A 17,251-nucleotide genomic window follows, 5' to 3' on the forward strand; every position below is an offset into this window, starting at 1 on the left:
GATACAGTTCATGTTTGTTCTTTTTATAAATAATCAAGGATTGCGAAACAATTTTTTTTTCAAACTTTTTTATTAGAAACGAAGCAGGATGCGATATGTAGGTATATTCTCTAGCACAAGCTGTAATTAAGGATGAATCGATTGATTTGATTGATGAATCGTTCGATGTTTCCCTTTTTCCTATCACCTTTTTTCTCCGATTACTTTTCCTTTTTCGAGGGTCCTTTGGAAAGGAAAAAAGGAGGCAGAAGGAAAAGATCAAGCATAAGAATCGGTGGTACTCATAAGCCAGCCAGGATATAACAGGTAAAACAGGTTTGTGGGCGTCCAGAAACGTGGGCTACCTGCATCGGTTCTCGAAGCGGTCCTTCTTTAAACTCGCCTGCGGATTCTTACGGAAGAAAACAGAAGAAAGGAGAGAAACGCAGCACCTATGCACCTGTTCGTTAAGTAACGACGATTAACGTCTCTAAAATACCGCACCGTGATTTTATCTTCGCTGAAACTGTGACGTATCAATTTTAAACTTCTCAGCCTAATCATCTTGAACACCGGAAATGTTTGTGAACAAAGTACAGAGGAGTGATTCATAAAAAAAAATATTTGTACGTACGCGAGGAAGTGTATCAACTCTTTATCGCTTAAAATTACTACTATTGCATCGATTAACAGAAACTGAACTCGAACGAATGCTAGTAATAGGTTGAACTGAATAATGTAAATTAATTTACCACGTGGATAACAAGTATTTGCTTTTACCTTGAAATACAGCGACATGCATATGCCAACTGAAGTAACTGATCGGAAGAAGGAAACGATGAGACTATTTTTCAAAAGGCCGTCGGAATATCGACTTGTTATCTCCTATCAGCTTATCAGAATTATTCGATGCGATTACTCCCCATCGGATTCGATGATTTAACATTCTGTCGTGCTGACGGATACCTTCTCGATTATGAAATTCGAAATTTCTTTCGGTTAAAAGCACCAAAGTCGGATCCCCTTCCTTGAATTACTTCATTACCAGTTCGATAACCCCTGATCGCACCACGTCCACGGTATGATTTTTTCAACAGCGTTTCTCGGTCGCGTCGAGCCTTTAGATACTCCTCAGACATTTCGAGCTTAACGAAACATTCAACTACTATCAATACCTGCAAAAAATATAAAAATATTAACATTTCTTTTATACCCGGTAGCATCGGTTGTTTTTATGCAATCCAGGAACTGTGAACTTTCTCTTGTGAATGCAATATTTTTCCAATTCAAAAATTCCATTCGTCCAAAATCGTTGGGAAAACCTCGTCAAACCTATCGATATCGATATGTTTTTCTAACCTCATTTCGCACAAGTTAGCATAACGAGATCGATGGCGTTCGTACGTAAATTGTTAGTGTTAAAAATTGTACGCTCGTCTTAAACGATTCGAGTACGGATTGAGAATCTCGATCCGAACCAATCGCGTGTTTCGTCTCGATCGAAAAGTAAAGGGAACGATCGAAACGAATTATACTTACGTTTATCCGAAAAATGGCTCGACCTCGCGAAGACGCAATCAAATCCGCAAAAAGGCAAGTCCGCGTCGACCGTCAGGATCGCGATTACGCGGAAGCTACGAGGAAGTCGGTAAAACCCCCACCAACGTGCCCATGGTATTTCCCACTCGATTACAACGCTTCGATTATTTCCGTTCGCGCCATGTAACCGGCTGTCTGTCCGTCCTTGTTCGACTCGACGGGTCGCGCGTTCCGGTGGTCCATTTGTCTCCGTTCGTCGAACGCGTTATACGGCAGAGGGAACCGCGCGCATGCGCCTACGTCGCGGGTCTCTCACGGCGCGCGAGAGAGGAGTGGGGGGTATGGCGGCAAGCTTCCAGCGGAGATCGCGGCTCGCGGCTCAGTCGCTCGCCAGCTCCGTGATTCGGTGAGTCGGTGTTGTCGGTGTATTCGTCCGCCGTGACTTTCAAACATTCGTAAGAAGAATCGAGTCGTGTACGAGGTGAAAGGAGATCCGTTTCGTGTTCCGCATCCTCCTCCCGATTCGTCTGTTGCTCACTCGCGAATCTATATAACCTCGTCTCGAGAAGACTCGTCAAGAAAGAGATAAGAGAGGACGAGAGGGAGGGTGAGTGATTCGAGTGGTGCCGACTGTGATACACTTATTGTTAGCCGCGTAGATAGCCGCTCTGTGATATACGTGTACACATATGAATATTTCGATACCCCTGGACTTATTCTCGTACGTACACCGAAAGCTGATATCCGTGTTGAGATAACTGAACCTTTAACCGTCTGATCGCGGAATTGACTTGTGTGCGAAGACAAATCGGAGCCCACACGATTATCCGGAGACATTAGACTGGATGTATAAATAAATACGTACAAGAAGGTGCGGTGAAAAGAAGTGGGAGAGAGGAGAAGGGACAAACAGAGAGACAGACAGAGAGAGAGAGAGGGGGGTGGAAGAGGGATAGAGAAGAGTAACGGAAGAAAAGATACACGTGCGCGTGGACGGTGTCTCGAGGATACCTGTGGATGCCAGGCTGTAGTCGGGACGTATTAGGGCGCGGATTTCTGCCCAATGACCGCCGAGGAGATTTATTTCTATTCACTAGACGATCTCCAGCATTGATATTACGCCGCAGTAGACGGTTTATCGGCCAAACCGCAGTTGAGGTAACGATCTTATTTTCTTACTATCTTCTTATTCTTTTCTTATCTAAACTTTCCTGCGTGTGGTATCTGCTATGGAGTCTGCGAAGTTGCTCGTCCAAGCGTCACTTTTTAAATCGCTACGCAAGTAAAAACGATTACTTATCTTGCGTTTCAAGATGCTTTTTTCCGTTACTGTTTTTCTTCCACTTTTCCTTGTACCGTTTCTGCACACAAGATTTTGTTCACGCGTGCGCGCGCGTACATGTGAATTTGAAATCATTTTTTAAATATATCATCCATTTCGTAAGTTTGCCATTTAACACGATATTATTTACCAGTCGAAGAACCGAATTGTCTTGAAACAAGATTTTCCGTTGTTATTTTTAAATTAGTTACATAAGATTTTAAACGCAAATGAATTGTTCTTCACACTTGTCGACAAGCTACCTAGCACAGTTTGACAAAATTATCAGTTGAACAATAACATTTACCGAGATTGCTGTTACAGTTGGTCTTAATAGTGTTAATCAAAAGACGATTCGAGTACCATTCTCGTTCTGTGATATATTTAAAACGTTTTCGAAATATGTACATATCAGCGACATTCTCGACTTGGGAATGATTAAATACTAATCGTGATCGATCTCTATCTTTTTATCAAGCTGCACAATGAATTATGGAAATGTTTTATTCTATTAGCATTCTTGCCATTTTAATTAACAGTCCGTTTACCATGATCGATGTCAACTTGTTTGGGTTAATCTAACTCGTTTGCGTTTGTAAGTTAGTCTACGTTTTGCGGAAGTAGTATTAAAATAGGGAACCACGCCGCGCAAACGCCTGAGCTGATTACTTAATTTCCATTGTCGTTATCGACGAGTTTCGTTTTCAGAGTTCAAATCTAATCATCCTTTAATTAAGGTTTTCCCAAGATTATTCGATTTTATGAGAAATTCAATGGGCTTCGATAACACATAAATGGTGTGCGTCTTATCGACAGCAGGTACGTCAATCAAAATTTAGGCGCGATGTAAACAAACTCGCGTCGTATATTTCGTCTCCTGCGTTTAAACTCCGTTTTGTTTCGTTTATACACTTCTGTCGTATAGATAGCATCGCAAATGACTGTATGATATGTACAAATTTTTCAACTGTCTACTAAATATTTCAAGAGATTGTAATTTCTTATTTGTAAACGCTACAGGCGAAATAATGATAGAATTTGTTAAAAAGTTTTGTCGATAATGAACGCAACATGTATCGAGCAAATCTGACCCATGCATTTAATCAATTGAGCAATAAGTAATACGATTAAAATATACTTATTAATATAGTTCTGCAATATTCATCGCTAAACTACGAATGAATATGCAAGTGTAACATGTCGAAATGTATAGTCACTGCGCAGAAGGTATGTTGTACATTGTGTACAAGAAAAATATGTTGCCGTTCCTACCCTTAGTTTGTGTATTTACACTTTGGAAAATAAAAAGCTCTCGACATTCATTTCTACGAGCCCGTAATTACAAAACAGAATTTACTATCTCTTACATGCTTATATATATAGTATATACATATATGTATATATAAAAATATGCGCTCGCGTAAACATCCGCATTCCACGTACGCAGAATGATATTTGAGCAAGGAACAAAAAGGAGGAGATTTGCTTAATCCCTTTGTGGTGTCCCCTGTACACTTCAATTTCCAACTGTGTGAAGGATTTATAACCCTCCCCTCCTCTTTCTCCCACTTAGGCGCGACGCACACGAACGTTGGCTGGCGTAAGTGTTGCGCCGCGCGGCTGTTGCTTACGCTCCTTGATCGTTATTCAGGAAGTTGCACGTTATCATTTACATAACGCGCGAGCTCGAACAAAATCATGCATAATTCCTTCCTCCTTAGCGCGGCCGCGTTACCGCTTCTCTCTTTTCCGCCGTTTCGGAGAAAAAACGCGAAAGTCGAGCTTCTCGCTAATCGCGCGGCGGACAAGCGCCTCCTTTATCGGTGCCGGTTCATCCGTGCCCCCATTGACGAAGATCCGGGAAGCGACAGTGTTGAACTTCGACTCATTCGCTTTTGTAAGAATTCGCTTAATCTCTGCGGTTAAGCTGCGTGTATCAAAACTTCGAGTTCCTCAAATGACCGTTTCCTTCGGAGAAACTTCAATACTGTCACCGGTGAATCGTGATTCTCGTTAGGTATGACGAATCTCTATGTGTAACTCATTTTCTAAAAAAAATAATAGTCTTAAAACACGGATGAAATAAGACGAAAATCAAGAACGACAGTATTGCGGTAGGTGCTTCGTTCTTGAGAAAAATGGTTCTACGTGGTTAACGCAATACTGTTGCTTGTTAGTAGCTACTAAAGATTTCGCCACGTACCGTTTTATCTCGAAGATTTTTACCACTTGTACGCGCGTAGTTCGTACTCCAATTTCCAAAGTTACTTCTCTTAAAAACGGAGCTTCATTCTGCTTTGAAACGTAACGTCTGAAATCTCTCTAAAATTTCTATCAAACAGCTTAGATAATTTAAGTTTCCAACGGTTTATACAGACGTAAATTCCCAAGTATACCAAGAGAAAAAGCTCGGTAGCTAGAGGAGGTTTCGGTCGAAAGGTTTTTACATCCATTTTCGATCGCAGTCAAGGGGGCTGATAAGAGGTTAAAGGGGAGAAATGGCGTAGAAGGAAGAGGAAGTGGGCGGGAGAGGGTGGCGGGAGGGTGAGAGAAGAAAGCCTTTCGAAACGCAATTCCGGCCGGAAGAGCCGGGAACCAGGAAGTGAGGGAGGAAGCTCTACGGTAGCTCAGGGCGGCAAGGGGGATGGAAAATTCTCCAGAACCTCGAGGGAGGGCTCGATCGATCGTTAAGATCGTGGACGAGGTGTCGACGTTTAACCGCCGGCAAATGTCCACTAGCTTTTTCTTTCATTTTTCTCTACTGTACAGGTGTTTTATAGTTTCGAATTGCAGATAAAAAATTCCTCCAAATTGTTATCAAAAATTATGAAAAAAAAGATCTTGTAATAATCGAACGGTATATATATATTTGTGTATCTCAATTAACAGATTAGAGTAACTAATCTTAACACGCACTTAAAAAACGTTTTCGAAACGTTCTCGTGATAATCTTAAATTATATATACCAAATCATCTTTGTTTTTTTTATAACCGAATGAAATTATGACATCATGAATGTAACAGTATCAACGGAGCATTGAATTTTGTTACATTTAAGTCTAAAATTATACCCATGATAATTAGGTTATCCTGCAAGTATGTAATACGACTTTTCTGGGAACCAGCAACGAGTATAAAACAATAGAGCTCTTCACAATCGATACTTATTTGTTTCGTACACGTATGCTGTTCCAAGTAGAAATCTCACTAATTATAGCTAATTGCTTTACATAAATGATCCAATAGCTACATGTAACTGTATTAAAGGAAATTTAGTAACTGTATTAAAGGAAAGGAATATTAATATTTGTTCACGAAAATGTGTCTCAATCGATTTCCAATGTTCACCACACCAGCCCCAATCGGTTATAATAAAAACAACGCGGATACCTGGGAGCTAAATATAGTAGAAAAACGACGAACCTCCTTATATATATATATGTCAGAAATTTGAAATAAAAAAAGCATCCTTGAAAGAGAATAAAATGCATAAATTTAAAAGGAAAAAAGTCGAATCTCGTAAACAAAGAGACATTTCAAAATATGTGTCCGTCCCGTTCGTTTCCGTCCTTTTCGCGACACAAGAAGGAAAACCGGTCTGTATGCAGACCGGAAGCACGGACCTTGAACTTTTCTTTCTCTCCCCCCTCCCCATATTCCTGTCTTGTGCTGTCTTTGCCTTTTCTTCTTTTTTTTTTTGCTTTTCTTTTCTCCCTCTCTCTCTCGAGGAATTCGACGAGCGGTCAATTCAATCTTCTTCTCCTCTACCGATCTCTTCTACGCCGCGTCTGTTGCTTCCTTCTCCCTTTCTCTGTTTCTCGGTAACCGGTCCCCGAAGAGATGTTCCTTCTTTCTCGTTCGTTCGGTTAATTCCAGGGGGGAAGCAAGAGGAAGCAGACGGTCGCGATAGATGGCATCCGGTTCCCCTCTTTCGAGGAAAACTCGAGGAGGGAGGAAGTCATGTTTAAAATATCTTAGCCGCTGTTCTATCGGTTCTTTTCCCTCCTTCCGGAGAAAACTCTTTCTCGCTTGAACGATAATCTCCGTGGAATCTCTGCTATAGAAATTAATTGTTGAAGCAAACCGTTTTGACTCATTTACATCGTTTCAGTTAGAGGACTGAATATTGAATAACTTCTTGCGTAGGGCACGCTGAGTTTGTTGACGCAACATTGATCTCTCTGAACGGCCACACGATATTCTAATTTTATTTTAAAGAGTGTAAAAAGTAGAGCGCGAGCGTAAGGTTCGGATAATGTATTTTGGGAGGTGTTAGAATTATTTCAATCACTCGTTCGTTAAGGGAAGACGATAAAGCTTTCCACGCTGTACTCGGTCGGTTTTACTGGCTCGATATCGCGTTAAAAAGAAACCATCGACTGTGTATAATTGTCGATATTATTGCGATAGTTCCTCGATACCGTGTTTGTAAACATGGTCTTCTCGGTCGCTCGATAACCTGCCAAACTCTCCACTGCCTCGACGAGACGGCACAGTTACGCGTAACGTCGAAACTTGCACACGATGATGACCTCTGTTTCAGAAATAAAACGATTATACAAGCTCAGAACTAATCGTAAAAGGCCACATATTCGTAATTCCAGTTGGAAGTATTTATCGAAGAGGAACAGGGATTTTAAATAGTTAATCGATTACGTTTTCATGCGTTATTAGTGTCAAAAGAAATCCTGTAAACTCTTGCGATTTACTGTATATCGTTTTTTATGTACACGACAGTTGCCCCAATTGCGAAACAATCGCAAGGAGAAGAAAAAAGGAAAGGGAAAATAGTATCGTATAGCGAAGAGAAGAAGAGGATAAGCAAAAGAGAAAACAAACCGAAGCCACGAGAGAAGAAATGTTGTTCAGAGGGCGAGAGACATCTTCCTGTAGGAGAAAGGAACACCTTTGGAGAGTAAAGTGCATCTTTGGTGGATGGTTTTCAAGTTTACTGGGCCACTTGAAAGAAACCTTTTCTCCTGGGAAGAGGGTGGACCGTACAGGGACGGTATCACAGGGCGGCGAAGGAGCCAGGAGGGGGGAGGAGGAGAGACGAGACAAGAAACGAACTGGAACGAGAAGCGTGGAAGGATAAAGAGAGAAGAAAGAGGCTGGTTCCCATGAGGAGGAGCTGCTGCTGAGTGACGAGGGTGAAGCAGCCTTTTTATCGACTTCCGGTCGGCGTTAGTTGCACGCACGTGCATCCGAAGCCTCGATGCTCTCTTTGTATATACCTCCGCAGAGATTCTCATTCACCTTCGATCTATCGCTCCTTCCTTTATTCTCCTCTCCGCGAGTAACAGGTAGCTCGAACTTTTGAGGTGCTTCCCGGCCGATAAAAACCGTTTCCACACCTTCAGCGGCGCGAAACTTTTGGGGTGGAACGATGTAACGGTCAACGGGGTTGAATTTCGTTTCTTTTCGCCTCTCGATCGTGTTTACAGTAAGGTGGTTTCGCAACCGTTTCAAAGAACATCTAGATCGCTGTATTATTTTCTTTTTTATAGGTATCCAAGTCGAGGAACGCATTCCTTTAATCGTCTGACCTTTTTATCTTTCTGCGAAATTATTTTTCGATGCTTCATTTTCTCAGTAATGTTTCAACTAAGTTACAACTACTTTTTAAATGCCAAGCACGACGTACAAGCAAGAAACGCAGTTTAGAATAATAATGGATAACAAACGAGTGTGCGGAGAATAGGGGAGGAAAGCTGTACGGGAAAATTAATGAAAGTAAAGTAAGAGCAGAACGAGATAACGGAAAGCGCAAGAAGCACGCATAACGCTTACATTAGTAGTGCTTTTTATTTTTTCCAGAAGCAGTTTCTTTAGTCGGCCGGCGAGCGAGGGTATAAAAGAGGGCGGAGAACACTAACCACGTGGGTCGGTCGCTCGTCTGATAAACCTCTGTTCGACGACGTGTCACTGACCCTCCCTTCTCTGACCTCTTCCATCGCACGCTATTTTCTTCCTCTTTCTCTTTCGTCATTCATTTTCGCGATAAATTCGGCTCGAATGGGTCTCGCTAATCGTCCGATTCTAGAGGATTTTCGGGTGCGGACGTTAAATTTCCATGCCGCACGGAGACACGATCGGGCAAAGTGAATCGTTATCATTACTTTATCGATATACCATGATTGATACGAAAAGGTTGGATTACGGATGATCGACGATCGATCTACTTCACCAGGGAGATTTTCGGCTTTCATTTTAAAGTTCACGAGAGTACGATTCTTAAATAAATTCCATTACAATTCGTCTTTTGCGTTTAATGTCTTTGTAGATAAAAAAGAAAATTGTTATTCTAGATTTACGATCGAATCTTGTAAATCCTACAGGTACACGTACAACATCGAAACTCGCATCTTCTCCAACTAGACAAAATTATACTAGCTCTGAATATCTTCGGTATCTGCTGTGTATGTGTCTCTAAGATACACTGCTAATCGACTTACGTCTATAAATCGATATTTCTGGGAGTTTATGAGTAGTACTCTTGTAGAAGATCAAAAAAGGTATAAGGGATTACTATTTAAAAAATTGTAAATAGTGCAAAGAGTATAATTTGTTATAAGCAGTTAGAGAAGGTATTATTTGAACTCTGGCAATAACGATGACACGAACGTCGACGTCGACGAAGCTGGAAACGGCGGAGGATTATACCAGTAAAGTGGACGGACGTAGATTTGTTTGTGTGCGCTACACGAATGACTGCTATCTCAGCCCGCATCTCTCTTTTCTGTTTCTCTTTCTGTTTCTTTCTGCCCGCGGAGGGACGAGAAAGCACTTCCTTGTGAGTTGGCGAGAACGTGACGTAAGCGGACGCGCGACCATCGAGTTCACCGACCAACTCAAGGTCGTGGAAACCCGGCTTTTCTTTTTCCATCGTCAGTCTACCGATTCGCGAACAATCGGCTATTATTCCGAATCAAACGTCCACGCGTTTACTTAACCGTGATTTCTTTCAGCGTTTCCATCGAAATTTCAACTTGGAAGTTGAGTTACTCGAGCCTGAGCGACTTCGATTTAAGCGGCTCGAATAATCTGGAACGGGGCTTAAACGTATCGTTCAACTTTCCTTTGGTATTTAACGCAAACGGTTTGGGGAATCGGATAATTCCCCCAGAACTGTCCATTGTTCGAAAAACTCGGAACAGAGTTTCGCAAGGCGAAGCACCAGAGAAGACGGTGCAAGAAAATTACGTAATAACGACGGCGGTGCATCTATAGAGAACAGTAACCAACCGAAGACTTTCTCCGATCTCGGTACACTCTATTTACCTCATCTACAATACACACTCACGTTACGCTCGAACAGTGTGCACGATGATCTATCGCGCACGCGCAACGTAAATCACCGATTATACAAATTTCCTAGCTGCGCCGTGGATGATCCTTTGGATAGATTTAGATGCTTATCTCTGTTGCAACAGGCTCAGAGAAAAATACCTATGGCGGAAGAGATCATTATAGTAGCAAGCTAACCGATTTTGAAAACTGAAAGCGAACGGCTCTTAATGGATTGGTATTTCATTTTGAATAACAGATCGTGAACAATTATCAGGTGATCGTAGCTAACACAAAAACGTTACCAGTTCGTAGAATCTGTATATTTCTGAACCGTCGAAAGAACTACATTTTTCTTCTTTTCTTTTTTGTTTGTCGTCACAGAATTACTGGAAATGTATGTATGTACACCAGTGACGTGACTGATTGCGAAATATTAAACGTGAAAGCCTTTTTTTCAACGCGTTTCATACACGGAAGTCAGTTTGATAACAGCTTTATGACGTGATCGATACTCTGTTCTTCGCTTTTACGTGGTCTTTGTTTTTCCTGTCTTCTTATCCTCTGATAAGCGCCGCGTTTTACGTGGCTAACGTTCGCATCGACTTTTATTAAGATATTATTGGTCGCGTAAGAACATAAGGTTTATGCAACGTTTAACATTCTAAATTCTGTCGGTGATGATTAGAAAACGTGTAAAATACACGATGGAAAGGAACACTCGTATACTTTTAATTAATCGTATAATGGCAAACCCTTTACGCGGTCCTTCGAAGCCAAGAGGACGTAAATCGCGGATGAAGCAGCCGCAGACTTTTCTATCCGCGAATTACCCGCACGTGCGGTGAACACCCGCACACGTGAGAACTTTTCAACCTTATACGGGAACTTTCAGTGCAACTAGGGCGTCTGCGACCGGTACAAAGAAGTTCGCAATTGAAACCTTAATTTTTAGAAAGTGTTACTATAATGGTGCTATACATATACGTGGAATACGGCGAGTGCTACGAGTATATAGCGTGCGAGCCTGGCAGTACTAGTCTCGAATGTATTATACTTGGCCAGAAGCTTTTTCGAAGCTTAAAACAAAGTTAAACAATTATTGTAAGGTAATAACAATTAATCTAAGGTAATAATTATTGTTTCACGTCGCCATTTGTTTTAGCTTGTAAATAAGAAATGACCCCCTATTTAGAGAATGGCAAACTCTGTTCTACAGCTAAGAGTAGAGGAGCTTTTTGTTCGGGTTAGTCAATTAACAGCCAATAATTTCCTGCTGTGCAGGTAGTAATCAATTTGTTATCAGCTAGATATATCCAGGTGTTATCAGTGAATCAATAGTAGATTGCCTCGTAATGAAGTTCGACAGAAATTCAAAGCTGCGAGGCAGATAATGAAAGAGAGAAAAGGAGAGAGGAAGCAGTCGAGTACCCGGAAGAAAAGAGAATCGACTCTTCCTTCTGCGATAAATCTTAAGTCCTCCTCAAGGATCTTCCGCCTTCCACTATTAGCAAGAATGGAGCCGTACGCTTGTCTTGTACTTTCCACTCTTTTTGTTTCTCCTTCTTCCTCCCCTTTCGATCAATTCCAGATGCGATCCATATGACTAAAACGAATCGGAAACGAAATTGTCAACGATTCCGAAGAAAAGCTCGATATCATTACGAGCAAACTTTGTTTCGCAAAAAGAAATATACACTGCGTATATTTATGTACGAACACGTAATAGTACGATCGCATGAATAATACAGTGGAACGTTCAGATGAACGATGTTCGAATAAAGGAGGTTCTACCATATCTAACTTACATCGATCTATTCAAACGCTACTTAAAAATCGTCATAAATTGTCGGCACAAATCCCATTAATGTATCGCAAATGGAAATGAATTGTAATTTTTCTATGCGAGAAAAGAGAAAAAATCACCGGAAAAAACGTTTATACAACATTATATAATTATATTTTAATTCCAAGAATAATGCAAAAAAAAAATAAAAGTAACGACGGCGAATGTCGACCAAATCGTACTAGCTTCGTTCAGTTCTCGTTAGTTACGTAACAGCGTCTATGAATAAGGCATAACGAACCTCTGACATTAAAGAAAACGGAGATGGGACGAAATATTCCTTTTTTGTCTGTTTGCGTTTATATTTAGGTTTAAAAATTTTTCTTGCTTTCCAATGTTCTCAAACAACAGGTCCTTGCGCTCGTGTTTCGTTTCGGTTCCTCTAGATTTGTCGAAATTATGCAGGACGATCGTTTCAAAAATTTCCCGCGATGTGTTCTTATTTGTAGCTCAGTACAAAGATCTGTACTAGATTTATGCATTACTTCACGTTATCTTGTTACTTGAAATTATTTTCAATAACTCGTACAAGAAGAATCAAAAAGGCCAGCAATATGCAATTACTAAAGGCAGAGGTAGTTTTTTGTTCGGAGGATCATTCGTGCAATTTCTTGCGTTGATTATGACTTCCGGTACAACTTCCTCCTTTCGTTGACTCGCCGCGACCTCTAAGCCGGAAATGCCCGTTCTGGATGCTCGATCGATCACATTTCGTCTACTGGTTTTCGTTCCGCTATTCTTACGCGAGTTTATTCGTTTCATTCCTTCGATCCGTAAATGTATGATTTAAAAGAAAAATAAATAAAACAAAAGCAATACTCGCGTGTACAAAAAATTGGACATTGGATTTTCCGTATTGAAGAAATATTAACTTACGCTTGGATATAGTCTTGCGAGGAAAAAAGAACGGAACAATAACAAGTAGCGGATGTGATCGATAAACCTCGTAAGAATAATTCCAAGCTACGTTAGAGTTAAAAATCGATCGAATGCAGGAATAGCCGAGGTGTCAAGTGTCATGCCTCCATCGTTCCTTCTCTCTTATGCGATCGCCCTCCTGCCTTTCTTCTCTTGGTAATTTTCTTTCTCTGTCCCTCCCGTTGGTTCACGTTGCACGTTTTCCGAGCGAGAATTTCCTGGTGCGAAACAATGGCACGTCGACCTTCGCGTGCCAACATCTCTTCCCTGTGATTTTTCTTCCGTTGAAAACTACTTCTTTCCACCATCGAATACACTTGTACGCGATCGATCCTGTTAAGCAAAGCGCGTGTTCAAAACGAATCGAAGAGATATAAATACGTGAAATCTGCAGATATATGATAGTAATACTATATAAATGGAAGCTGCGAAATGAGGGAACGGAAAAAGTTGGGGCTCGATAGGAATAAGTTATGTAAATACGCGTTTCCTGCTGTCTTCAATACTCGTACCTCTTCCGTCTATGCTAATAATTTTCCTTCTTCGAATTGACAGATAGCGTTGCGACGTGCCCATTCAATTTTCTTTGTATACATATGTATGCGATCCACAGGATTTTCCCCTTGTACCCTTCTTTTCATTTTAAATGCTAAATTTCTGTAATATGGACAGTAAACGAGAAATGTGCGAATAAAGAAAGTGGATCTATAGTGGATCTAGCCTCGAGAACGATTTAAAAACACGTTTCCGTGTCTTTCTGATTCCAGAGAGAAGAGAGGATAAAGCAGCACGTGTTATGAAATTGTTGCCATCGGTTCAGCTGCCGCAATTGCCGCCGGTTTCGACCGGGGGTGGAATGACGGGGATGGACTCTCGGCTGCCACCGGGTATATCTTTGCCTTTTAGTCCTACGGAGCTACTTTGGCGATACGGCCCCGCCATGAATTTCCCACCCACACACCCGCCGCCCAGTCCCTTTCTCGACTTCAAGACGCATTTGCCAGCGAGTTTAGGTAAGCTGCATTAAATCTTCCCTCTTTCGATACGGTTAGCCGAAAGTACAGACAGTATTCTATGATATCTCTCTCTCACCTAGAAAAGTTGACCGAAAATTTAGAGACCGTACGACAAATTGGAAGGCGAAAGAAACGCAAAACTAACCGAGCCCATTGTACGTCTCCAACAGCTTCAGATCCACGCCTGTGGTCCCGCGAGGATGTGGCGACGTTCCTCCGATGGGCCGAGCGAGAATTCGACCTACCCCAATTCGACATGGACATGTTCCAAATGAACGGCAAGGCGCTCTGCTTGCTGACCAAGGCAGACTTGGGGGAGAGATGCCCAGGCGCGGGTGATGTGTTGCACAACGTGCTCTCGATGCTGGCCAGAGACTTCAACCAGCTTCAGAGGTGTCTTCCCAGCAGTCCGGTGACTCCCACGAGGCCATCCGCGTACCCACTCAGTCCCCATTCGCACCCTCCGACACCAACCTGGACAGAGAACCCGTACACCGCCAATTTGGCCTCGTTAATGTCCGCAAATTCAGTGACCCTCTCCCCGGCGCCGTCGGTGGACAGCCAAGCCGGCTCCCCAGGGCACACGGAGGGAACCCAAAGCCAGGTTTACAAAAGCGACTCGGACGAGGACAATCAACAAGCGGTCACTGGGAGTCCACCAGCAACGCCAACCGCGCTTGCAGCGCAAAGGCTAAGCGAAGTTTGCGTCAAGGACCAACCCAGTCCTACGTTAACGCAACCAATGATGCCTCTGACGCCCGGTGCCTTCAGAACGAACCCCGCCAATGCCGCGAGGGAGTTCTTCCCGAGCGATTCGCCGGAACCTAATACGAGTAAGTGCTCGAGTACGCGAATCCATTGAATCAAATGTTTCGAATAAGTTCCCCACGATTTCAAAGTCGATACGCGTACAAGTTAACGGTCTAAAAACACGACGAGCGCACGAACGTGATGACATCGCTACTGTCGATGACCAACGCGTTAAATTGTGCAGATAATCTGAATTGCGCATGCGAGAATGCTGTTCTTGCTGCACGTTCGAAGTTATCTACCTGGTTTGACGAGAATTACGACAATTTCTTGAAATCTCCTAACCGCGTTATGCGAAACCACGTTTCGCGATTATTGCGTTAGACGAAGAACCACTGTACATTTGTTTTAGATTCTTTTCCACCTTTGTGGGAAGCGTTGTTCATATTATATTAGCTTAATATCTATCGCTTCTACCGGTACTGCGCAGTTTTTAGATTATTTTCGACCTAGTCACGTTCTTCTTTCTTCAATAAGAGTCCAGTAATAACAGATTTACTATTATTATGCAGAACCTTGTATTCCAATGAAGTGGAGATCCAGCAGTGGTTTTTTTCTTTGTCACAGATGGTAGACTTCTGTGGGATTTCCTTCAGCAACTGTTAAACGACCCCTCGCAACGGTACACGCATTATATCGCGTGGAAAAGTCGGGAGACAGGTGTATTCAAAATCGTCGATCCTCCTGGACTGGCAAGGCTGTGGGGCATCCAAAAGAATCATCTCTCGATGAATTACGACAAAATGAGTAGAGCCCTCCGGTATTACTACCGAGTGAATATTTTGCGGAAAGTCCAAGGAGAACGACACTGTTATCAGTAAGTTTGTAATGCCCTTTTTTTCTCGATCTAAAAATCAGTTTGAAAAAGTTGTACTAGATTGAAAAAAATTTACTCTACGAATATTAGCAAAATTAAATTCAATGCAGCAACGTAATGAAATATCATTCAAACACTGTAGAGCTTAATGTTAAATCGATCTGATAGTTTGTACGAAAAAATAAATGAGAGAAAGAGGATAGAGCCGATTTAAAAATGGAACGAACTCTTTGTGTTTAGATTTCTGCGAAACCCGACGGAGCTGAAGAACATAAAGAACATATCTTTGCTGCGTCAGCAAATGCGGATAAAGTCAGAACCGGAAGAAGAAGGCGGAAGTGGCGTCGAGCCGGAAATCGATATGCCAACAGACCTCTCGATGTCTAGCATGAGTCAGCCGGCAAGCGAGCAACAGCAACAGCATCAACAACAGCAGCAGCAGCAACCTCTACCTCTTCACGACCCGCCTGCAAAATATAGAAGCCACGCGTATAATCTCGTTAAAACCAACCAGGAGTCGGAAGAGAAGAAGTGACGCGGGACGTAGCGTTGATTCGACTGTACGTGTTTAACGCTGACAGAGTCGACGGATCTTTTGCCATCATCGTTTCTTGAATTAGAAACGGTTACGTTTCAGAACGTTGCGAAGAGATCCTCTGTCAGCTACATATGATGAAGTATGTTGACAGAGTTGTTCCAGTCTTCGCTCACCGGAATGACGTCTCGCCAAGAGCATATGATGTTCGTTTGAAAAATCAGTAGACCGCCATTTTTCAGAGCCAACGTTCGAATAATAAGACTTACGAGGACGATAGATTCGTATATATTAATAACCGTTTGTTATCATGCTTCCGGGGCCGAATGAAAAGACTGATAAAAAGGAATATCGTGTGAGTTTTACCAATCAAGGTACACAACAAACGACGAGGAGAATGGTTTAATTGACTTGGTTTCACTCGAACACTCTAATAACCATGGATGTCCGGTTCTTCGACCGCTCGCCAATTTTAACTACGAGGTTTGCCGGAACTGAAACAAAGTGAATCGATTTGAAGATCAAGCGATTATTGTAATTCACTAATATTCGTACGTTATCAAATAGATAATTGGCTACCTACGATTCAATCTATCTATCTATCTAGAGAGAGAGAGAGAGAAAGAGAAAAGAGAAAGCCAGGAGCCAATTGTCGTGCTACAGTTGTGGAGGACGCTTCAGTGAAGCTGAACTTTCGCGGATATTCCGCCATTTGTTTTCCATCCGTCGTGTTAAAAGCACGTGCGCGAGTGTAAAACGTATCTCGCTTCTACAACGAACTACTTTAGAGATGCTTGTAAGAGTGTTATCGACGAACGTACAATACGGTGCGCGGGAAACGATCAAGGTATTTTATTCCAAAGTTATTCTGTGATGTAAACATTAGCTTGAAGGTAAATTTCCCGGAGTAAAATGTAGTTAAGTTATAACTAGAGGTTGAATACGGTTATCTCGATCAAATTTTTTTATTCGAACAAAAGGAAATTGTTGCGGAGGAACTCTATATAAGTTTAAAAAGAAACTAATGTAATATAGTTCGACTCCTTTTTAAGTGGATCCAGTATTAACGCGGTCCCTATTGTAAATATTTTCGAATTCGACGAAACTCCAAAGCCAGTTTCCCGTTCCACCGACTCGTTTGTGCCAATCTGATCGTCGATAATTACGTACATATACGCGTTTA

The 17,251-nt window shown here is 42.0% G+C and overlaps 1 protein-coding gene and 1 long non-coding RNA gene across 4 annotated transcripts; one reads left to right on the top strand and one right to left on the bottom strand.

Annotated features, from left to right (window-relative positions):
* Positions 1–814: 814 nt before the first annotated feature.
* On the bottom strand, positions 815–1,575 carry LOC143423298 (uncharacterized). The gene is made up of 2 exons (XR_013101811.1): positions 1,515–1,575; positions 815–1,141 (listed from the first exon to the last, which is right to left on the bottom strand). It is a non-coding gene; the product is annotated as an uncharacterized LOC143423298 (long non-coding RNA).
* A 960-nt stretch (positions 1,576–2,535) lies between these two features.
* On the top strand, positions 2,536–16,702 carry Aop (ETS variant transcription factor anterior open). Of its 3 annotated transcripts, none has more exons than XM_076894314.1 (5): positions 2,536–2,676; positions 13,658–13,903; positions 13,987–14,739; positions 15,284–15,533; positions 15,774–16,702. In XM_076894314.1, exons 2-5 carry the CDS (start codon positions 13,687–13,689, stop codon positions 16,066–16,068), a joined length of 1,515 nt encoding a protein of 504 aa, XP_076750429.1. In that variant the 5' UTR covers positions 2,536–2,676; positions 13,658–13,686; the 3' UTR covers positions 16,069–16,702. The 3 variants fall into 3 exon arrangements, with proteins under 3 accessions (XP_076750429.1, XP_076750432.1, XP_076750430.1); XM_076894317.1 differs by having other exon boundaries at positions 14,077–14,739; XM_076894315.1 differs by lacking the exon at positions 2,536–2,676 and adding an exon at positions 7,917–7,989.
* The last annotated feature ends 549 nt before the right edge of the window (positions 16,703–17,251 follow it).

Source organism: Xylocopa sonorina, chromosome 4 (assembly GCF_050948175.1).
Source record: "Xylocopa sonorina isolate GNS202 chromosome 4, iyXylSono1_principal, whole genome shotgun sequence".
Classification (NCBI taxonomy): Eukaryota; Metazoa; Arthropoda; class Insecta; order Hymenoptera; family Apidae; genus Xylocopa; species Xylocopa sonorina.

Excerpts from the sequence above, each read along its gene's own strand:
- Aop (XM_076894314.1), top strand. The coding sequence starts at position 13,687 with ATGAAATTGTTGCCATCGGTTCAGCTGCCGCAATTGCCGCCGGTTTCG. Across the intron at positions 13,904-13,986 it reads GCATTTGCCAGCGAGTTTAG|AAAAGTTGACCGAAAATTTA; the intron begins GTAAGCTGCATT and ends TCTCTCACCTAG. Across the intron at positions 14,740-15,283 it reads TTCGCCGGAACCTAATACGA|ATGGTAGACTTCTGTGGGAT; the intron begins GTAAGTGCTCGA and ends TCTTTGTCACAG.